At 33.6% G+C, this 24,910-nt stretch overlaps 1 protein-coding gene across 1 annotated transcript in view; it reads left to right on the forward strand.

Moving 5' to 3' along the window:
* LOC118184116 (acid-sensing ion channel 4-B-like) overlaps positions 1-17,249 on the forward strand; it is a 44,827-nt gene extending 27,578 nt beyond the window's left edge. Inside the window, exons 5-8 of the mRNA XM_035353767.2 lie at positions 3,580-3,660; positions 5,888-5,987; positions 11,697-11,776; positions 14,157-17,249. Coding sequence (XP_035209658.2) covers positions 3,580-3,660; positions 5,888-5,987; positions 11,697-11,776; positions 14,157-14,269 — 374 coding nt within the window. The 3' untranslated portion in view covers positions 14,270-17,249. The remainder of the gene's footprint in view (positions 1-3,579; positions 3,661-5,887; positions 5,988-11,696; positions 11,777-14,156) is intronic.
* Positions 17,250-24,910: the final 7,661 nt, after the last annotated feature.

The following is a 24,910-nucleotide window of genomic DNA, read 5'->3' on the forward strand; positions in this document are numbered from 1 at the left end:
AAAAAAAAAAAAAAACAAGAAGGTTGAAAATTATGTAGAAAAATAAAAAAAAAATGGACATCCATAATTCTCATTGTTAGCGAAATAGCTTATTAATTTTTAAGATCCTCTATACTTAGACTCGAAAGAGTTGAAATAATTTAAAAAAACACAGAAGTGGTTTTAAACTGATGCATAAAGGAGTCTTGGCTAAATATATAAAAGACTGAACATGCTGTCCTAATATTTCCTGATTATATAATAGATTTGCCGAGTAATTGCTCTATTTCTTTTACTGTTGAAAGAGCTATAGTTGACCAGTTTTAATTGGCCTTAATTATCAGTTTGAATTTTCTTACTTTTCAATAATTTAACCGACATTTTCCTTTTGCTTTTATATTTTTACAATAGTTTCACTTAGAGATTTAGTAAATTCTTGCGATTACGTCTTTAATGAACTTTAAATTGCTTTGGGTATTGAAGCATTAACTCTTTTATTTCTAACAATTTGTGATAATAATGTAATTCTATTATTTTTTATATCACATAGCTAAGAATATTGATATTTTTCTATATTCAATTTCAGTAATCTACCTATCTATATTGACAAAGTTAAGCTAAAAATGTCTTTTCATTTTGTTTGAATCTTATTTACTAGCGAGAAAACTTTGCAACTTTCGTGATCTGGAATGTAATCCCGCAAAAAATCAACTGAGATTACAGAAGCACAATGTAATTTCTTAAAGAATGAGGAAAGCATAGTAGAAAAAATTAATAGGACGCATATCGTACAGAACGAATAAAAAAGGCTTTTACTGGCAGAATAGCGTTGGTATAAAAAGCTTTTAGTCTGGTTAAGAGGAAGAACTAGAGACCAAAGAGCCAATAAGGAATATGACTTACCTAACCGCAATGGTTGCGTTGAATCATCTTTCGATATTCTACGCCAGATTATCTAACAATTCTTTGAATTAGAGTTTCTATTCTTCAAGGAGCATCTGTTTCAATTCTCCGGAGTGTAAAATCATGCCCCCAGGCGTCTCTATAAAGTGTACCACACATGTTTAATTATATTTAAATCAGGGCAACACTTTGGCCAAACCATTCTGCGGACATCTTTTCTTTCCAGGAGCTCGTCAAGAGCATAAGTCCTGTGTGGCCGTGCATTGTCATCCATAAAAAAAGTCGGAATCAATGGCAGCCAGGAAAAGAGGCACATGGGGGTGGGAGGATAACTTCATCACAGTATAAGGTACTTCTCCCGATTTCCTAGCGTGCCTTCGTGGTGTAGTGGTTCTACACGCTGGTTCGGTATTCCAGAGGTCCGTGGTTCGATTCTCAGCGAAGGCGGTTGCTAATTTTTCATCTCTCCGGCCTCCAAAAATATACCTAATGTCTCTACAACCGTAACGATCTTATATAAGTGAACTTCTGTCAAAAATGTGGAGTTCTGTCTGTTCGTTCATCATAATGCCCCCTCATACAAGCAGCCAAGTGCCACTTCAGCAGTCTTTTTCCCCGATTTTAGTGGGATGAAAGCGTATTCAAACCTCTCTAGCTAGCCCCTAGAATTGTTTGCCAGGCTGAAACGGCTCTCATCGGGAAAGAGGACGACTTCATTTATGACGTGTCGAGTCTTTGTGTTTTCTACATCACAACAAACGGTGCCGCCTATAGGCTGCTAGGAATGGCCACAGTAAACCGGGACATCTGTCTTCCGGTTGGTTGCCGTGCGCAGCTGCTGAGCAATGTTGCCCGCTGTCTGATTTCGATCTGTTTTCACCTACAGGGCAATAGTTTCGTCATCAATCACCATTTTTTCTTTGGCTGATCACCATCCTTTCTTCAACCTTTCTTCCAGCTTTCATCACCAACCTTTCTTACTGCTGTACCAGTCGTTTAGAATGCTTTCCAAGCTCTCGAGATAACAGTTTTATCAATTCAACACTCCTGAGCGCCAGACATCAAACTATGTCTCTCCTTAAGCTTGCCAATCATTCTATCACGTTTAAAGATATCCTGATGTTTTCTTGCAGCCATATCTGCACGTAAAATATCACTTTCACTTGCAGAAGAATGATGGAAATGCTCCTCCCTTTCTTCTTTTTAAGTTGTCTTGCACTGTGCGCGCAGTCTCCTCGTGCTTTGTATACCCTGATGTATCTTCTAATGACATGGTGTTGATATTCGCATATGCATCATCTATCTACTGAGTAGGCTTTTCATTGTACTGATCACAAGAAGCGTTTTTCAACAACTTCATGGTTGTATGTTAAAAATGGATTTGTTGCTGACGTTTTGCGCACTAGTCTATGTTCAATATAATCTTTTACTCTTGAAAACGAGAAATTCAGCTATCCCGTTTTCAGAGTCCTGCAGTCCACGAAATTTTTATGGGTTAGCCTGTAATGAATCCCTTAATATGTAAAAAACTTAAAGTTAAAATTAAAATCTCGTTATGAACTGTGCTCCTGCTCACACAAGAATTGCAAGTTTGTGAGCTAATTCGATGCGTTTTTGTCTGATAGCCTGATAAAGTTTTATGTAATTTCACTCATCATTTTGAAGGTGCTTTTCTGTAATGTGTTTTCTTTGATATAATGATTGTTTGTGTAATATATTTTGTTTGATATGATGATTATTTGGGTAATATGTTTTGTTTGTGATAAAAATGCAGATTCTCATAGGCAAGTTATTGAATTAGAAAATTTAAAAAAAAAAAAAAAAAAACGAAAAAAGAATTAATAGAAATAAAAAAATATGAAATATTAAAAATGATAGTTAGTAGAAAGTTTTTAAAGATTTTTATATGAAATATTTTTTATTTTTAAATTTCTAAATATGTATCCCCTTTTTAAATATTCATTAATTTAAAAAAATCAATTTATCTTTAAGAAATAAAATTTTTCATTATGACATCCCTCCATACATTTCCTAGTACTGGACTTCTTTATCTTTAATTTATACTCTGCGTAGTATTTTTTATTTGCATTCAATAATTCTTTTTACTTTAATTTTCTTCCATGCTGGATAATACTGCCATTACACTACATCTGCTGTATATTTAATTGATGAAAATATCACGTTTGATTACGGCTCCTCTGAAAAAAATCGCTCGGGTCAACACTTTCAAAAATTTTGCTCTTAGCAGGAAGTTCTTATCTTCCAGTGTTTTTTTATGTTATTTGCTTCAAAAGCAAGTTACATCGAGCTACTAACTACTAATATAATAATAATAATAATAAAATCATGAGAGTTCCAAATAGTCTGCAGAATGATCTGAATTTTCGTAATTGTAGAATTACGTTCATATAATGTAACGGCGTAATATTATGCAACGACGGGATTTCTAGGAAGAGTGGTCTCGGAATTTCAGCGTAATAATCAGAAAGTATTATTTTCAATAATGTTAATTATACGAAAACTACGAAACAAGAGACGTAACACAGATTCAACGCTTTTTAATTTTAAAGTAGTTTTAACTTACGGAATAAAAAACATTTTTAATTATTTTTTTTTCTTATTTTACTTATCTATTTCTTCCAAGTAACATATTAATGTGTAGTTTTGTTGTTTTTGATGATTAGTATGTTACTCTAGGTGGAAGTAGCCAAGGTGTTCCTGTGTGTGGTCCTAAAGAAATGACAGAATGTGTCATAAGACAGGGATCAAGAATTTTAAGTCAGTAAAAAGTTTTCTATTTGGCACGAATTTTTCAATTCTTTCATGCACATTATTGCTGCAGTAAATGCAATAAATATGGATGAATCTTATCGATTAGCTTTAATGGGATCAGATAGGACGAATAACCAACAAATAGTTTTTGACAGAAAATATACTTAGGTACAACGCTGTTACCCATACACACATTATCTAAGAATTTTTGCATGATTCAGTAGCCAAAATGGGTTTTGAAATGTATCCAATGAAACTATTTACTCAGATATCAGTTCTAATCAAAACTTTCAGATGAAGAAATAATTTATCTTTAAATTGCATTTAAGTACTGCTTACATGTAGCCAGTTCAATGCATTCGATAAAAGCATCCAAATTTAGTATTCTAAGTCCTCTAATCAAGTGACATTGTTTTTTTAGCCATTTCATTTTTTTAGGAAGATAAGATGATTATATTTTAACCAGAGTTAAATTTACTTCAGAACAGTATATCTGGAGTCTAGATTCCAAATTAAATATCAAAACCTCCTAACAGCGAGCAATTGTAAGGCAGTAAATTTTATTTATTCGTCTAAATTTCACTTTCCTGTTAATCAGAAGTTCGACTTTTTTAATATAATGTAAGTTTGCTTAAGCACCGTAAATGTCTACTTAATTAAATTTTTTTATTGTATAAGATTATAAAAGACATTTATGCTTTCATATATTTTATTTTGGTATTAAATTAAACCACAAAAGTAAAGAAACATTTAATAAGTAAAGAAGTAAAAGTAAAGAAACATAGGAACTTCTTAGTACCATTATGCCTGTAATTACAATTTTCATTAGAGGAGCAGCATATAATCAATTTCAAGTTATTTTCTTTTTCCTCGGATAGAAAAGAAAATGCTTCTTTTCCTCAAATCAGAAGCAAAGTTCTTTGAGAGCAACCTAGGAATTTTCGGTCTGAATCCTAGAGCTGGGACTCAACTTTCACTGAACATTGAGGCTCAGTATTTGCCATGAGATTAGAGAGTCCAGTGTTTCCCATTATTTCAATATATGCATTTATTATGACAAAAATGGGGAGAAAGGAATTTTCTGAGCATTTTCGTTCATGACCGGATTGAAAAATGAAAGACGATCCCTTCCACATGTCCTATTGTACACACTAATTTGAGCATTTATTGAATTATATATTATATATTTCTTGTTAAATTCAAAATGCATTTAAAACAAAATAACGCACAGTTTTGGATCTATGAAGGCAACTAGCTTGGACTATCTGAATCATATTGAGAAACTGGTATCTTCTTAAAATATTTCACTGCATTTAAAATCTTCAATTTAATTTGAATTCAAAAGTTATGCAGAATTGTTCATTATAATGGTAATCAATTAAGATCTGATCAAAATGATCAGGATAATATGCGATATAAGACAGAAAACATTAAAAGCATTTTCAGGAAATAAAAGAAATTCGCCTTCAAAATCTAGTTTTATTTAAATGAAAGCTAAAATTTATGTTATCTTTTACTACTAAAAATGAAGCAAAAGTCTAGATATGTGTTTTATTAAAAATTCTACATTTGCAATTCAATTCCCGATGGAGAATTCCCTTTTGTTCCAAATGTTTGTACTAAAGTGCCTCCTAAATTATTTCACACTTATTAGTGCCAAACATCTCTAAACGCTTGGACTTAGTAAAGTATTTTATTATGTTCATAATTAACACAAATTTATTTTAGAAGTGAATTTCTGTGCTTATTTATAATATTCAGCAATCATATTTTTAGAAATGTAATATAGTTTTTGCACTAAAATTCAAAAAAAAAAAAAATTAAATTAAGAAATGTTTGCTAAGATAAGCAGTACCAGTTTAGTATTATATCAGTTAAACGAAGTTATGCTATATGCATTTTTTTTTTTTTAAGTTAGGACTCAGATTTAGTATTAAGGATTAGATTCGACTCAGATTCATTTAGTCTCGAAAATACAGTTTCATACTAACTGAAAATTGGAAGTCATTAACTTGTTAAAAGTACTATATTTTTTATTTTATAAATACTAACATATCCCCAGCTGTACTTCACAGTCGCACAAATATAAAATCATAAAATAGTTTATCCCGCATTCCAGCTAATATAACTCTTTTACAGTTGCGTTTAATATATTTGTAACCATATAAACACGAGTTATATATAATCATTTTTACACCACCTATAAAATTAGGTGAACTATTCTGCATTTCAGGTGATTTATTAAAGAAGTGCCAACCTCCATGCGTAGAATACATCTTTGAAGCTGCATCTTCTTACGCCCAGCTCAGGTACAATTACAGTATACAGGAAAGGTGAGTAAAATTCTATTCGTACTTCTAAAAGTGTGAAGCGTATAAATATTAATATTGATAGTATGCTTTGATGTACGATGCTTTCATTATATAATTGTTATGAATGTACATATTACGAAGTGTTACGTAAGTACAGTGTAATCATAAAAACGCTTCCTCAATATATGAACCCATAGCGGTCCATCAGCTCAACCAATCTAAATGAAATTCCAGATATTATTATTCGAAAGCAAGCACTGGAGCTTCCCCCCTTGTGGTGATTTAAAACGATATAGCTCTCACGCTTACTAGGTGACAGTGAAAAATTTCGAAATTTTCAAATGGCAACATTCACTTTTCTCCTGCGCTAATTGCTCAGCACATTTAAAAACCAAAAATGACTTTGGAACGATACACGTATGACGAATTCGATCCGGACTAAACTAATAGTGCCCAGCGGTTGTATCCACTTGTCCACAGGTAGGCCGCTATGGGAATTGTATCGGATTTCCTTATTTCTGGAAATTTAATTTTAGAATCTTCATATCAATTGCATTTTTTATTCTTCGTCACGCAATTTACGTAAATACTTGCTTATATGCTTTTTTGTTAGGTACGTTTAGCCAGTTATGTTTAGCTTATAAGGTATTTCTCCCGCCTTCTTAGCGTGCCTTCGTAGTGTAGTGGTCAGCACGCTGGGCGCGTATCCCAGAGGTCCGTGGTTCGATTCCCGGGGATGGCGTTGCTCATTTTTCACTTCTCCTGCTTTCAAAAATACCGGGTGTCATTCAACACTCATCTATATAATAAATTAATTATTTCTTCATCCATTGAAGAATAGTCTGCTTTTCCCAAATAACTGAGTAAACAGGTATTACATTATACAATATTCAATGCCTTTGTTTCCCGCTAATACAAGAAACTTCTTTCTTAGTAAAATATATCAAAAACAAAATGTGCATAAATATGGAAGATTATTCTGTGATTCAGAGTTGATTTTTGCTCTTAATGAAAGCATTAAGTACATACATTAGTTAAAATCCTTCTCATAGCTCCGTTTTAATTATAACGACGTATACAAGACTACCTACCAAGAGTAAGTATGCTTTCGCCGAGGATTTCTTAAAGGAAGCTAACTCGTATCCACGTTCTATCTGATGAAAAACCATGAAAACTGTTATGTATCCAGCCCCTTCTCCGGGATTAGAACCCGGTTCAAACTACCATTGTTCAACAACTTAGCCACTCAACCGTTGGTGCCGTTTATTAGCATTTGTATCAAAAGATTTTTCAAAATAATTGCGTAGATACAATTATTAGGTTCTAAGATCCGCACGCATATCTTGTAAGTGACAACCGAACGTGTAGGAACTACACAGGTGACAGGTGAGAGCAGGTCCGGACACCCGGACGGCTTACATAGACTAGTCGGGTATCGTCCGGATCCCGCAACTATCTGAAGCTACACTCCGAAAACAATACAAGGGCAAAGTACATGGCCATACAAAGGCGAAATATAGATTTTTCTGCATGCGAAATTAAACATTTTCCTGGCTACATCGCATGTTAACACATTGCTACACATACTCGCTACAATATACATTTCATAATATGCATTGCGTTGATCATTGCACTGTACTTAAAGCACGTTTACAACTCAATGCTACACTTAATACACTATATATTCTTTGCAACATATAATGCTGAACATTATTCTTGACAATTCAACATGGATTCTAAACAATGTAATTGCTTAAATAAGACATAACTGGATTATATAGTACATAACTTCGTTATATAAGACAGATTTAAATAAATAACTTGATACAACAGATAAATAAATTAAGAGCTCTTAAATAAAGAGCAAAATTGCACATTACAAACAAATTACACATTTTGCACACAGAAATCCTTTTTGTTTACTTTGTGCTGTACTTATAATATACAAAATACAGATTTAAGAACACAGTACAGCCCATATTACTTTTGATTAAATAACATGTTAAAAGTTAACTGTGGCATAAATTTTGCTGTATTCTTAAAACATACCAAAAATAACTTTGTAATTAAACATTCTACTGGTTACATTGCACCTTAACATACTGCTATATATAAAATACTCAATACACTAACTTTTTTATAATACATATTACATTGAACACTGCACTATATTTAGGACACCTTACAAAACTCATTTCTACACTTAATGCACTGTGTGTATTGGCTACACACTACATTGAACATTACTCTTGATTAAATAATATAGGCAGTGGTTTGTTATATACAACATAATTCTTAATACAAAAAGCTTATAAAAAACACTGTTAGAAATACACATTGAGGGAAAAAATTACAGATTAAATTAATTTCAGTTAAAAAATTACATGTACTAGATACATTAAATACCGTACCTGTGTATGAACTACACAGGAGAAGGGTTAAAAATACCCTTTATTAAACTCTTTAAAATTCACAATGCGTCGACTTGACGCTAACACACTACGCCTCACTCCGGCGGTAACTGAAATAACAAGAACTAAACTAAAAATTCGAAGATATTAACAAGTTGTAGAAATTCTCTACAGGGCTCAGAAAACTCCTGTTACTTAAAACCGCGTCGAACTGCAGAAATAGAAGCTCACGCTACAGAGGTGAAGGCGAATGCCCAAACTCTCCCATTTTAATTCTAGAACTCCGTATTTAAACTTTTTCTTCTCAAGGTAGAATTTGCATTACTCCACGCGCGCTACCAAATTTAAATATTCTGCCATTGACAATTAGAAGAATTAAGACTTATAGGAAAGAACGTAAAATTAAATTAAATCAGTTATTTGAAATAAATATAAATCCCTACAAGGTAATAACGAATTAATGAATTAATTAAGTCTCAATATAAAGAAAACTTTCACTCGATTTATCGCCATCAGTCCTGGCATTTGGAGAGAAAATAATTTATTTTGTGATAACAAAATATCTTGTCGATTGTAATATTTTGTGCGCAAAATATCAAGCACTTCCACGCACTTATACGAAAGACTTATACTAATAGATTTCTTTCTAAGAAAAGTTTCATGAAACGGAGAAGATTTTTTCCCCCATGCAGATTTTAAAATTTTGTGGTATTCCAAATTTTAATAAATTATTTTAACAAAGCTATTGATCTCCATCAATTCTTTCGACATATTCATTTATTCGATTTAATTTAATTTCTCTAGTAGGATATTTTTATTTCTACATTTAAGAATTTTTTACATGTAAGTTCGAGTTTGTAGTAAATAGTGACACATACAAATCCCAAAACTCAGGCATGCTGAAAATAGTGCTGTCATTTCATAAAGCTGAAAGAAAATCCATTCAAAACTCCACTTGAAATACATTTTTTTCTTGTTGTTGACAAATCAGAAACTGTAACCAGCTTCTATAATGAAGATTAAATAGTCAACTCTATATTATATGATTTATTAAAAATACGTTTCTCATTACATTTCTGAATTTTTCCTATTTTTACTAAAATTTGGGATATAATCAGCGACTGTGGATTAGACTTTTATTACTATAAAATAACAGAAGGCAAACAGTTGTAAAACGATTTATCTCCATTTAGCAAGCTTGCAGAATAATATATATTTGCTGTCTGAAAATAAGGCTTCATTCAGAGGGATCTTGCGCAAAGTGCGCTATTCAAACAGATTCCACACCCTGTTAAGATCTATGTGCTAAATGACATCCGCCTGCGGAAACGCAGGAGGAAGGAAGCTCTCGCGTAGCTTCTCAGCACGTCTTAAGCATTTATTGGAAATCTTACCTTCGTGTATACACGGTTTAATCATTTTTCGAGAAATTTCAGCCCCGTGTAGACTTAAAGGGGGTTAAAAAATACCATACTTATTATTACTACTAATTATTACTGTTAAAAATTTATTGTTGAATGTTATTATAGTAATTTACTATCTGTTGTGTTTGCGTTTATTATGAAGTTTATTAAGAAATGGACTATTCTCTTAGCCTTCATAATACTCCTGATTCAAGTCAGCTTTTTTGAGTTCGCAAAATAAAATATTTGTTACTCAGAAAAATGCACCTAAGTTTTATTATGTAGTGTCATTGTACCTTGAAACTTCAATCATTTCTTCGGACTTAGGGTCAAATGACCTTTACTTTAGTATCCTTCTTGGAAGACATCCTCAAATAATTACTGCAGTTAAATATTATGTATGATCCCATGCTAAATGTCGTATATGTTCGAAGAATTGTATGCATCTGGTATTTTACTAAAATAATGCAATTGTGAAAGTGTGGGGTTTTATAAGACCTTATTCATTCGCCGTTGCGGATGCACAAAAGAGTGAATGTGTTTGCGCACGTTATATAACAGGCTTGCGCACGTGCAGTCCTTCAGCCTAGTGACATTGTGGTTTTTCGCTAGTAGATAAAGTTAAATAACGGAATTAAAGAGACAAACCTTGGTACCCTGCGCTCTTCTCATGCGAGAAGTTGCGGCCTCAAATCCCAGCTTTTTTTAAATGCGTGGAAAAGGTATTGCTATTAAAATAAATAATGAAATTACTTAAAATAATTAGAGATTGAATAATAAAAAAATAATTTCGGATTAAGTAATTAAAATTAATTGCATATTAACTAATGAAAAATACTAAAGGAGAATTAGATAAAAATGATGTCATCCCAAATACGTGATTCAAGAAGTCGTTATCACAGAAACGAAATATTAATCATCGTTGCCACAAAATAAAATTTTGAAAAAATTGTTGCCACAAAAAATAAAAACTATTATGCATGGTGCCATTCAAACACGTACGTCACGTCCGTGTAGAGCCAAGATGGCGACGTCATTTCCAGGTGTCACTGATTCAGAAATGGCGGTGCATCACGAATTAATGGAGACTTCATTCTGTGCTTAAGTTATAAGGTATTTCTCCCGCCTTCTTCGCGTGTCTTCGTGGTGTAGTGGTTTGCACGCTGGGCGCGTATTCCAGATCCGTGGTTCGATTCCTGGCTAAGGCGTTGCTCATTTTTCGTTTCTGCTGCTTCCAAAAAATACCTAATGTTTCTACAAAGTCATCTAATTGCTGTATTACGTAATGACTTCCGGGGCGGCATCTTTTGCCCGCACGAGGACCTTCGCTTACTACAAGCGATCACAGTCGCCCGTCAGGTATGCGGTGCTCTTGGGCAGCGACTACAATCAGCAGTCGAATATCATCGATTACAAATCGCCTACTGTAGCAAAAGGATTTAGTTTCGCTTTCACATTATATCCAGGTAGTATTATTAGTGTAAACTTCGATCGATGGCTACAAGTGGACTTTTCTTTCAGTTTAAACTATTATGTGAGATTACAGTCAGATTATTTACGCCGAATGACTAAAAATTTACATTGCAATTGGATTTATTACTTTAGAGTTCATTAGAAATTTAGGCTGATGCTGTTGTTAAAATACTCCATAAATATCAAGAAATGTGTATGTGATTGACATGTAATAAAGATTTATAGTGCTTTAAATGTTTAAAGAATATTTTAAGCACTTACGAGTAATTTTTATGTAACCTCCATATTTTTTTAGTTTCAAAATCACCAGTGGAATAACGATTGGTATAAATTTTAAGCAACTAATTCATGTAATGCTAATACATTTGTGTGGTTTTTATATAAATGCACTTTACTGAAATAAAATATGTTGTATTGTTTTCTATGTTTACTTTTTTTCCTAGGAGCCGAATCTCAATTTCTTACAATACAATTAGTTACTATCATAACATTTACCATAAGCATTATCTGTCTTCACTGTTTAGTAAGTATTCAGTTTCCTCGAATATATTTATTTAACATAATAATTGCATCACTTATAAATCATATAATTTCAAGATATTTTCTTATGAATTGAACTGATAGCATGTCATTTTATAATCATATCGGAAGGTTCACAGAAATATTAAAGTAAGATGCTTCTAAAATAAACATATTATCTATCAAGTCTAATAAATATTTAAATGGAAACACTCATTTCGTTTTGGAGAGAAATTGTTGGATATAAAACAATGTAGCTGTAAGGAAATGTTTGTGCACCTTCGTTGTCATTCAGTCAATAAATATATTGTATGTTTTTCTTCACAGTTTTTTTTCACGATCACTAATGCTTTACAAAGAATTAATGCTGATAAGGATAGCACAGGCAACTCATCTCGTTAATTAAAAGCAATTTTCTAGTTGATTGCTAAATAATTTTTAATAATGTATAACTATTAATATCTGAAAACGAAACTTTAGGTATAATTAGAATTTGTTTTGTAGAAGTTAGGCTGTTCGGCATATATAAATTTATCAATAAATTACTGACTCTTCCTTTCTTAAAACATGTTAATCATTGGCATTTTTAACATACTTTTAACTTACTTTAATCTTTTTATTCAGTTCGCCCACCGTTTCTTAAGTAAGAGGGAAATAATGGTTGCTAATGAAGGTTTAATTATTAAAATTTAGACTGATGTTACATGTTCAGAATGTTGACATGATTTCCTGTCTGTCTGCCAGGAAAATTAAATTATTAATTAAGATATTAAATTAGTAATTAAATTGTTAACTGAAAACATACGTTGATTTCATAGGTTAAAGTTTCCGTTACTTAAGAAATTAGAATAATAAGTTCGTTTTATAGCATTTATAAAAGCAATTTGTGCTTCTCTGTATTTTTCACTGTTTTAGGCTGCTTGAATTCTTATAATTATCTAATTCCGATAAAGTTAATATGCTAAATTAGAGAGAACGGTCGAATTAAGAACTTGTTATACTATACGTATAAAAAAATCTTCGAGAAACATAAAATTTAACACAAAAATTAATACGCTATGAAAGTTCCATAAATTTAGGTTATCTTGAAAAAACCCTAAATCTCCAAAAACTCGAAGAGTGCACTCTGATCGATATTTAAACCATAGTTCATTTTTCTGACTTATTAAATAAATTTATTCTTTAATTACATTTTGATTTTCATTTAATAAGTAAGCTTAGCTCCTAATAAATAACTGCAAATTTAGAATTATAACTATTAATTATAACCTAAGCTCAAAATTATAATTAGAAATTTAGATTTTGTTTCACAAATATTGTAATTTTGTATAATTTATTCATTTTCATGCTCCAGAATTTGATTAAACTGTAGCTAAACAATTTAACTTGAAAAAGGTTAAGGCATCTGGAATTTTATATTCAGGGAAGCAAACAGTATTTCAATAAAACTTGAAAAAAACTTTAAAAAATCATCTGGAATTAGGGAGACAAACATTATTTACTGGAATACTGGAATACTTAAAATTTGCTACACCTGTTCGTTCTGTGCATGTTCTGTAATTATAGAACAAGCAAGGATATTGATATTCGGCAATGCAGGTGTCTAAATGCACACATTAACAAGGAACTGACTAGCACATTAGTATATTATCTAGCCTCGTTGCAATCATTCAGTAATATTGCCTCAAGAAATTCCGAAAAATGTTGATACGCACAGAACAAATATTATGCAAATAATGCTAGTAAACGTGACAAATTAATTAAACGTTCAACATTGACCTGTATGTTTCGATGCGTATATTAGTAAATAATGTAAATGATGTATGCAATATTTAACATAATTACATAATAAACTTATTCCTTTAAAATGTTTAGAACCAAAGGAGATTATCTGATTTATTCTTTGTTTCAAATGCTTAGATAACTCCACAAGGAACTTAAAGAATTATTTTCATCATGACCATTTCATCGCGATTATATAATAATTTTTCATCTTCATTATATGTATGTTTATCATCTGATATCGCTTACCAACTCATTACTTTTTCTAAATCTAGATTTTTAGAGATTACTTCGGTGTTAAAAATGTTTAAAGGCGAAGCAAAGCTTGAAAGACAAGTTATTTATTCTTTTATTTCTCATTCACTTATGATCGTATTTTTCTAGAAAAAATATTCTAAATTTCGCTTCTGTTGCTTGCGTTAGAAACTCTACGTCAAAGTTGTGATTTATTATTTCAGTAACGAAAAATTATATAAATTAACGAATAAGAATCTGAATTGCAATTCATGCACATAAATTTACACAAAATAGCGAAAACAGTTATATTATAGAAAAAAGAAATAAAAGAAACTATTTCTGATATTTGTTTATTTTATTTAAAGGTGATATTGGCGGAGCCATGGGACTTCTCTTAGGTGCTAGCTGTCTAACCGGAGTAGAACTGCTCACTTTTCTTGGGCAGTGGATATATTTTACATTCTTTGAGAAAATATGAACAGGAAGTCATCTAGTCATCCACATGGCAAGGGAGGAATTCAAGCTAATAATCGAGTCACTTCACTCAACATCAATACGTTTGTAGAAGATAGATTTAGTGAGCGGAATACTCGTTTGTAGAAGATAGATTTAGTGAGCGAATACGTTTGTAGAAGATAGACTTAGTGAGCGGAATGTTAATACTGAAGAATGAAATGGAGGTAGTTGTAATTGTGTTCATATGTTTGACTTTTCATCAGAGAAGACACTATCTATCAATTTTTCTGCGAATTTTCTTTACTATTTAACTAAATCATATTTAGAAAGTGCAGTTCATTTTCCTACCAATTCTTAGAACTGTACTCAGTTTACAATTAACGAACAAGGTAAACCATCTCTTTAGTGCCTATATTAAATGCGTAAAGTGTTCATATCTATTACTTTCCTGAAGCTTTAAGCTAAAACTAGCGAAATACGTGTTTGAAGTAGTATTTTTGGAATATATCAGCAATGATGAAAAATAAGGATTTATTTAAGCATATGCATAAAAAAATTTAAAATTTTACGAATTTGTAGTACAGAAAATAATGCAGCTGTAGCTCAAATTTTATTACGGAAATATCACTTAACGTTTAACTTATCAGCAGAAATCCCAGACATAAATGTGAAAAAAAAGTGTATCAGCGTGTGTCACGAAAACATTTGCCTTATCCAGATGTATTGGATGGTTTAAAGACGTACTGAAAACGTGGACAGATGTTCTTGAAATTCTCTTTCATTTAATTATCAGTCAAAGAGTGGAAGAAGAAAACAGAAACTTTTCAATCGGTTCTGTCTATTAAATGCATTTAAATTGTTCATGTTAATTTAGCCTAGTAATATGTTACTTTATCAGGTTCAGTATTCCTCCTTACTTGTTTGGGGAACATTCGATGACCTGACTCGGAACAGGGAGCTTACTAAAGTTATGTTCAATAAATGTGGGAAGTAGACAAGATACACAGGAAGGGTATACAAAACCCTTTATTTTTCTCTCTTTCCAAAGATTTCCGGACTTCGGAATACAGAGACCAACCACTTGTGGTCTGAACGTAAGAATATAAAAATATTAACTAAATTCTAACTAAACTAACTTTGGATTAATAAACAAGTGTCTACTCGAAGATTGGCCGTATATTAACAGAAAGGCCGTATGTAGTACAGAGAACTGTTAACACTACGATACGTTTAAAATTATCAAGAGGATTAAACCTCTGGCCTTGAAGGCAACCAGCAACCGAGTAAAACTGCTAAGGCAAGCGGCCTGCTTCTACTAACTCCTTCCTCTCTCTTGCTTGGCAAAAAGCCACAACTTAAGTACTTGGCGTTCGCAAGACAAATTTGCATAAATAATTTAAAGCTTTTAATTCTGGCCGGAAGTAGAAAATAAGAAGTGATAGTAAAGATTTAAAATAAAAATAAACGTTAGTAAAACTTAAGATCCTTACAACTTACGTAAAATTAATGTAAGTTATAACTGTGCTCGTATTTGCATTGACATCGTCATTATGTATTATATAGTATTCTATCCTTCCTTTCTGCATGCATTCGTGGTGTAACGGTGGTACACTCGGTGCGTATTCGAGAGGTCCAGATTCGAGCCCCGGCGAGGGCATTGCGCATTTTTCATATCTACCTGCTTCAAAAAACCATAATGACTTTACAGTAATGTTTGAGAATATTTGTTTTTAAGATGCATCTCACTCGCATTTTTATATAACATCAAAACTAGATTTTTTATAAAAGGCTTTGAGTCACAGCGATACGCAAGTCATATTAATTACTTATCTAAGTTTGCAGTTCTGATGAAACTGAACCTTTCAGCTCTTTTTACTAGAAGATTATTGAAGAATGCCTCTCCTATTAGTATAGTAAACAATTTTGTATACCATAAGAGGGTCCTGTCTTGTATATTTAAAGTATTACCACATTTTTGACCTAGTTCATATTCATCTCTCTTCTGCCAATTCACAATTCCGAATTCAATACTTTTGTTATTTATTATCTAATTGATACATCATTAATAGCATACCACAGACAACTATAATTTTATACGAATACGTTTTAGCATATTAAGTAAACAGGCAACGCTAAAACTAACATCAAAAGGAAATGTAAGAATTTAAGACGTCATATACAGTCGTAAATAGTAGAGAATAATAAGTAAGCTGCCTGTCGGTTACCATTATGTGCATTGTAGCCTCTGAAGTTTCAAATAAACTCGCTTAGTTGTATTTCATGATTAACTTCGTCATGTGTTTTAAATGATTTCCTACAATGCAAAAATATGAAAAACTGTATATAATAATGAAAAGAAAACTGTTCACAATCATATTAGTGACAGGTCTGGAAAGTATCTATAATATACTGTTCTTTCCGTTTTTAAAGACTTTGAATTGTTTACCCACACATGAATGCGTTATTTTGCAATTTTAAATCACTGATAAATTTTGCACTGGCTAACATTACGAATGATATTCGATATTTTGTATAAATAATTCAAGTCGTAAGAGAATATGAGATTATTTTGAAACAATTAAAAACAGAAATTTACAAGCATCATTCTGTCATGAATAAAGTAACTCCAATTATGCCAATATTTTAAAGATAACTGCACCTTTTAGTGGATGTTGCAGTTATTTCTGTTTAAGTACGTATATTTTGTAAGTTACAGTGACAATAAACTACTTATGAAAATCACGAGATCACAACCAATTTGAAGTTGTAAACCAATTTTGAAATTACGATTTCAGGGACTTTTCTTATGCATAGTTATAGTAAAGACTATTCTAATTCAGGACAAACTACATTTATTACGCAATTTCATGACAACTTTTACTGTTTAAAAGAACTGATGAAAGCAAAATGCTATTTTTATGTATCTTATAAATAAATTTACTTTAGATTTTAAATTTCAAAGCCTGTAAAATAAATGTCTTTGTTTACCAATTATTTGTTTATATCGTTTATATATATATATATATATATATATATATATATGGTATAAAAGTTTACTTCGTTAGACAATAGTTGATTTGTCACCAACAGATTTTTGTTGGTGATTAACGAACTTCGCTCTTTGTGCCTAAAGCCTTCTTTTATATATCACAGCAATCCTTGTTTTTATGCATCAGGCCCACCAGCGGCCGAGCGATAAAGTCGCTGAACGCTGTCTACTTAGTTCTGCTTAGTTCGGTTCGAGGTTCGAATCCCGCGGACGGGCTGGCTGTATGGGCGATTTCGTAGTTTTTCCCATGTGTAACGTGTATACGAGCCAGTTTCCCTTAGAACGAAGGCATCCCTCCCCTTAGGCAGATAGCCCTTGAGGCTTTGCCATAATCAGATATATACACATTTTATGCATCATTTTTAAATATCTTTCCTTAGATGTAAGGCCTTCTTTTTATGCGATAGAAAGCTTTATTTTTATGTATCTTCTTTATGTTTTATTATACACAAGGCCTTTATTAATATTATTATTACTATTTTCATATAGCCTTCCAGTGATGCTAAAGTTCACTGTAATAGGTACTGTTCTTCATAAAATTCAATAAAAAAATTGAAATGTTCAAAACTTTATACGAAAATAAAAGTATTGATTAGTACAATATAAAGGGTAGCAATCAATTCATTTGATTTGATTTTTTCTTTCATTTTTTCCATAACCTTAATTTTCAGCCAAGATGTTTCATTCTTATTTTATTCTAGGACTAAGCATGGGGGAATGATTTTATTCTCAGACTAGACGCGGTGCAAAAGTCTTAATGCCTGCTGATTGATAGTTTTTGAGTTGCCTGTTAAAGGTGTGTAATATGTAAAACAAACTATTGTGGAATCAGAAAGTAAAAAAAGTCAAAACAATTTTATAAACAGGAAACTTCTAAACTATAAAATGATTCATATGGTATAACGCCGGGGTAGTTTTTCACATCTATAAAATATAACACAAAGTTGCACATCTTTTTTCTTTAGAAAAGCATATTTCAGATTTGCGAGAGTTCGGCGGGGGCAGTAGAGCGGCTACAATAATAATAAAAATATGTATGTAATAAAACTAAGTATGTGATAAAAATAACAGATGTATAATTAGATCAAAACAGAGTTAATTTATGCGGCGTAAAAGTTGTTATGCTCTAGCAATTTGTTTTGTCATTGTGAAAACGTTTATGAAAAAATGCACATAAAATGCTTTCCCAACCAAGCAAGAAAATGGGCAATTTTTTGCTACTATGTAATGGAAACAAGTTACTGACACGCAACAATCAGCTGAAATGAAATTATTCTATTAGTACCAACCGTTGCAAAAGTAATCTTATCTGTATCGTTTTCGTTACCTTTTAATACGTAAAGAAAAACGGTTAAAACTCGCAATACAAATTCATAACAAGTCAGCTTTCGATCGTTTTAAAGGTTTAGCAAAAATGCTTTCTTGTTTGGTAATAGCTGATTATTATATCAGCTATTATAGAAAGATATCCGTTTATTATAGAATATCCGTTTTCTTCTTGTTTCGAAGCTCATAAGGTAGTCGGCATTAGAATGAACGGTTTTGAATGTCTTTCAATGTTACTTTTCTTGGGAATCTTCGCATTGTTACTGCGCAGTAAGCAGAAAATGCAATAAGCCTTTGAAATCAATAAAGAAAAATTGTGCTTTCTAGTCATCATTAAAAGAATGCTTTCATTTCGTTTTACTATGGTGGGTTATGTATAAAATCCGTTTAACAAGTACAATATGGATTTAGTAGTAAGAAATGCGACTATCTTGCGTGATACGGCCACTAATACTCAAAATATGTGAAGCTTGTCTGCAGAACAATAAAATACTACCAAATGTACCAGTAATGAGAATCTTCTTACAACTGCGTCACTATATGACATTGATTGCTATTTGCTGATGTTGAGCTTGCGCGATTACATTACATTACGAGCGATATAGTTGTTGAGCTCAGCATGTCTAAAGACGCATACAAATCTCATGGAGGGCCTTCATGGCGCCAGCGGTGTCCGCGTTGCCGACCCCTCACATTAGATACTTTTGCGAATAGTTTGATATGCAGATTGTTTCACTTATTCTTAGACTCTCATGCAATGTACAGCTTCAGTGAAACGACTATTAAAAAAGATAATTTTCTGAAATCATGAAGAGGAACGTTTGAAATATTTTGCCTCTGACATCACGAACACTTACTTTTTGTTTAATTCCTAAGAAACCGAGTAAGCATGTTCTCGCAAAATCCTTTTAAATACGGCTTGAAATTTAAACTTAACATTTCCTGCATTATAAACGCACAAAATCAATAACCACAGCAATGAAGAGAATAAGCATCATTCCTAATACACAGACAGTGTGATAATCCTGATGTACAAAAATAAATGGCAATGCTAATCAATCTTAACACAAATATTTTAAAACAAATCATGTGAATATCACTTGACTTTCCTTTTCTGACTAATATGATGTAAGTAAAATAAAATATTAGCAATTGATCTCCATTGGAAAATATTTATGCAGGCATTTATTTAAGAATTTCTGAACAAGTAGCTCCGAGCGAAGCGTTTGCAGACAGAAAGCCTCAAAAAGATTGCATATCTAAGTATTTCTTAAATGGTTAGTTCAGATCTATAGTTACAATTTAAGACATGGAAGTAAGATAGGCTTTTGAACCACTAATTTGTTCATGTGCCACATTTTAAATAATAATAATAATTTATAAGATTTTTATAAAATCTTTCTAAGAGACTAAAACAAATATAAACTAAGAGAAGAAAAATAATCTATTATATTATTTAACTGGACCAGAGATTAAATAGAAAATTTATCTACAATTGTGCATGATGAATAATAAAAGCTTAAGGAGACGTTGCTGAATTTATAAAGATAATGGCTTATCCTTTTGACGATGCAATTCTATCTTTATATTTTGTTAATCAGGTACCCAATGTTGTGATTCTTGTAAAATATTCAGAACTTCGAATAGAGTCAGAAGTTTTTAAATGGAAATTAATTACGTAACAGGCTTACAACTGACAATTTTCTAATTGTAGAATTTTCATTAATATCTGAAAAGTGAGTGAGTGAGTGAGTGAGAGATTATGGCGCAAAACCAAAGTTGATTATAGTGCGCCAGACGCGAGATGGGGTGAGTACAATTGATGAAATTAAAATACAATAAATAAAAACAAGTAGACAAATGTATCAAATCCAGAGGATGAAGTCATATAAAAACAAGATAAAACCACACATTTAAAATTCAAAACACAATTTTCAAAACAAATTATATTAGGTGATAAAAGCCAGTCTCTTTTAAATAATAAAATAAATTACAATTCACCTCCCTTCCGATTAAACGGTCGAGAAGTAAGTCACAGCTATTAAAATACTTCTGACGAAGATTATTAAAATATGGACACTCAATTAAAATATGACGGACAGATAGACAAACATTACAATTTGAACAAACAGGCTCATTCTCTGCTTTTAAAAGGTAGCCATGTGTCACTCTTGTGTGACCAATTCTGAGGCGAGTCAAAAGAACTTCTTCTTTACGATTTCCAGCAAAATCTCAATGCTCAATTTTAGGCTTTACATGTCTTAACTTGTTTTGACGCTGAACATCCCAAAATTGCTGCCATTTTTTTCGTATCTTCTCTTTCACAACACAACAGATGTCTCCAAAAGGGATGAGGCGACTGGACAGTTCAACAGCACATTTCGCTGTGATATCTGCCAGCTCATTCCATTTAATTCCCACATGACCGGGAACCCAGCAGTACAGGATTTCATATCCACGACTCGTTAGGTTTATATGTATCTTGAGAACATCCACTATGACTGGGTTTTAAGTGTTAGAAAAAGCTTCTAAAGATTTCAGTGCACTATAGGAGTCTGTATAAACTATAAACTTTTTGTGGCAGAGCCTTGAGATGTACAAAAGACAATAATATATTGCAGTTAATTCAGATGTTAAGACAGAGAAGGCATGGTGCAAGCGTCTGCCCTCCATGTGGTCTTCAATTACAAATGCCATCCCGACATGATCTTTTGACTTGGATCCATCTGTATAAACTGGAAGATAACTGCTATATTTCTGCCTGTGCTCAGCGAAGAGTTGTCTATAAATGATGTCATTGGTGCTTGCCTTGACGTGATGCTTGAAAACATCAAGAAGCTGAATCCGTGCATTTTTCCAAGGTGGAAATTCAAAATTCTGTACTGCTTGGGGGCGCATATCAGAGACGGAAAATTTCCTCAATGATAGGGCGAACTCTTAAAGGAAAGGTAGGAACACAGGATGGACGTGTTTCAAATAAAGTGTTACACACATCATCAAGTAAGTACAGCTTATTGGGATGTTCAGGTTGTGATAGAATATTAAAATATTGCAATAGGGACAATTGGTCACGCCTCAGATAAAGTGATGGTTCGTTAGAGTCAACATACAGGCTCTGGACAGGAGAAGTTCTGAAAGCTCATGAACAAATCCGCAGAGCTTGATGGTGAACGGGATCGAGTTTTAACAAAACTGATCACCGAGCGGATCCGTAAACAACTGAGCCATAGTCCACTCTAGAGCGAACAAGGGCTCTGTAAATGCGAAGCATGGAGCAACGCTCTGCACCCCAGGACGTGTTCGCCAACACTTTTAAAATATTTAGTGTTTTTAGACACTTCTTTCTCAGGTTTAAAACATGAGGAACGAAAGTCAATTTCTGGTCGAACGTCACTCCTAAAAATTTTACTTCGGGCGCAACTGGAATAATTGAACCATTGAGATATAACTCAGGTTCAGGATGGAGACCTCGCTTCCTACAAAAGTGCACGCACACAGGTTTTTGTTTGGAAAAAGTAAATCCCTGTTTGTTTGACCATTCTTGGATCTTATTCAGAGCTATCTGCAACTGCCTCTCTACGTATCTCATGTCTGCCCCTCGACAGCTAATCTGCAGATCATCAACATATAGAGATCCCAAGATGGTGGAAGGAAGTTCTTTTAGTACTGAGTTTATTTTTAAACTAAACAGGGTTACACTAAGCACACAGCCTTGAGGCACACCCTCTTCCTGTTGAAAAACATCCGAAAAAACAGAGCCAATTCTTACTTGAAAAGTTCTAGGGTTCAAGAAATTCTGAATAAAAATTGGTAGGTTGCCGCGCAAACCACTCTCGTGAAGATGGCGAAGTATACCGTATCTCCATGCCTTATCATAAGCTTTCTCAATGTCAAAAAATATTGAGACAAGGTGACTTCTTCTTACAAAAGCTTTTCGAATAGATGTCTCTAAGAGGAGCATATTATCTACGGTAGTCCTCCCCTTTCGAAAACCGCTTTGATAAAGTGATATAATATTATTTTTTTCCAAGAAGTAGACTAGGCGGCTGTTTACCATCTTTTGAAACAGTTTGTAGAGGCAACTCGTAAGGGCAATTGGCCTATAGTTGGAGGGATTCCTTGGATCTTTCCCTGGCTTAGCAATAGGAATGACAACAGCTCTCCTCCATGCACTGGGAAAGGTACGCTCCTTGCACACCCTATTGTAAAGAGTGAGAAGGGCATTCAGTGACTTATAGGACAGATGCTTTAGCATTTCGTAATTCACGCCATCAAGACCCGGAGAAGACTTATGTGTCTGCAATAAAGCACTCCTTAATTCAAGCATAGTAAAGTCTCTATTGTAAGGCTCAGATTTGGAAGAGATGAATGCGATGGGATTTATTTCAGAGTGCTGCTTCATAGAGAGAAATGCAGGTGTATAGTTTGTGCTGGAAGAAACGGCAGCAAATGTCTCACCAATAGTATTCGCAATTTCTTCTATGGAGCTAATCACTCGACCATCTTTTTCCGAAAAGGAAAGTGAGTGGTCTTTATATATGCCGCATGCTTTTCGAACTCTTTCCCAAACCCGCTTACTAGGCGTGGAGGATGTTATTGACGACACATATGAAATCCAGGAATCCCTCTGGCTCTGCCTTCTTACTTTTCGTGCATTTGCTTTGGCTCTTTTAAAGGCTATGAGGTTTCGCAGAGTAGGATATCTACGAAAAATACCCGATGCTTTTTTCTGTTTTTTCAGTGCTTCATGACAGTCGCGATTCCACCATGGTTTTGAATATTTTAGTAGTGTTCCTGATGTTCTAGGAATGGAGAGCATAGCTGCCTGAATAATAGTATTAGTAACAGCTTCAACAGCGTCATCGATATGCCCATCTTCTACCATTTGATCTCTGAGCTCTGCAATGGAAGAGAAGAGTTCCCAGTCTGCCCTGTCCAGCATAAACCGAGGGAGTCTCGTCATGGGATTTGCTCCTCTTCGTGCAAGAGACACAAAGATGGGATAATGATCGCTGTTGTACAGGTCATTTCCGACACTAAAAGTGCAAAATGCCAACAGAGATGGTGAACAGATGGCAAGATCTAGAGCGTGGAATGTCCTTGAAGGCTCATGGAAGTACGTATCTTGCCCATTATTTAGGAGAAAAAAGGCTATGATCTTCGATCATCTGCTCAATTTGTCTTCCTCGGCAATTTGTATCTTTACTACCCCAGAGAGGACTGTGGGCTTTAAAATCTCGTATTATGATGAAAGGCTCAGGCAGCTGCTCTAAAAGACCATTTAAATCTTGCTGATCAATATGCTCATTTGGAGGCAAATACAGAGAAACGACTGTAACAACAATATCAAAATTTGTTTGAGTAGCGACAACTTGGAGGGATGTCGTCAAAGAAAGCACATTTGAGGGATAATCCAGTGAGGTGAGGAGACCTACACCTCCACTGGCACGCTCACCTTCAATGTTATCTTTCCTGACGAAAGAAATCCTCCGAAGTTTTGCCTGTTCTGGTTTTAGATTTGTTTCCTGTATTGCGAAGCATACAGGATAATAAGCATTAATTATGGCTTTGATGTCGAGCAAATTTCGGTGGAAACCGCGACAGTTCCATGACATGAGGGTGGCCATTATGAATGGTTTTTGTTTTTCCTGTGCTGTTCTTTTGTTTTTCGTGGAAGTAGATGCCTGGGAACTTCCAGACACTCTTCCACTTCCATAAAGTCTGAATCCGCAGATTCAGAAATCATCTCATCAAGAGAGCTATTGCTGCGACTTCTATTTTTATTTGATATTTTTTGTGTGGCATTTTTCGTGTGGCATGTTTGTATGAGAAACGATTCAGGTCCGACGGCCCCGCCCACCACGGAGCCCAACAAGGGAACACAGATTCTTGTGTTAGGGCTAGCCGGACATATACGCAAACTGAAGCCCCACAGTCGGCTTTCCCGAAAGCAGGTACTCCCGAGAGCGTAACCCCAAGCCACTGACACAAGTACTAGTGACCAGCCGATTGACACCCGTGAGGACGACTAAGGTGCCTCCCGTTTAGCTGAAGCAGAGGCCAAAGCAGTGTGTTGGGGACAGTACCTCGCCCCTCAACTACCAGGACCCTCCTTTCCAGCGACACGGGTCTCCACGCACGGCAAACACGTGGGCAGTTTTCTCGCCAGTCGAAAACTAGAGACAAGGTCTGTATCAGTCTCTCGTGACGAGCCCCAAACTCCGTAGAGAGAAACCACAAGGGAGAAGGGAAGGAAAAAAGTTCCAGTTATGAGGAGAGGAGATGGAA

The sequence above is a fragment of the Stegodyphus dumicola genome, chromosome X1 (assembly GCF_044657685.1).
Source record: "Stegodyphus dumicola isolate Sdum_Otavi_A_Nest chromosome X1, ASM4465768v1".
Classification (NCBI taxonomy): domain Eukaryota; kingdom Metazoa; phylum Arthropoda; class Arachnida; order Araneae; family Eresidae; genus Stegodyphus; species Stegodyphus dumicola.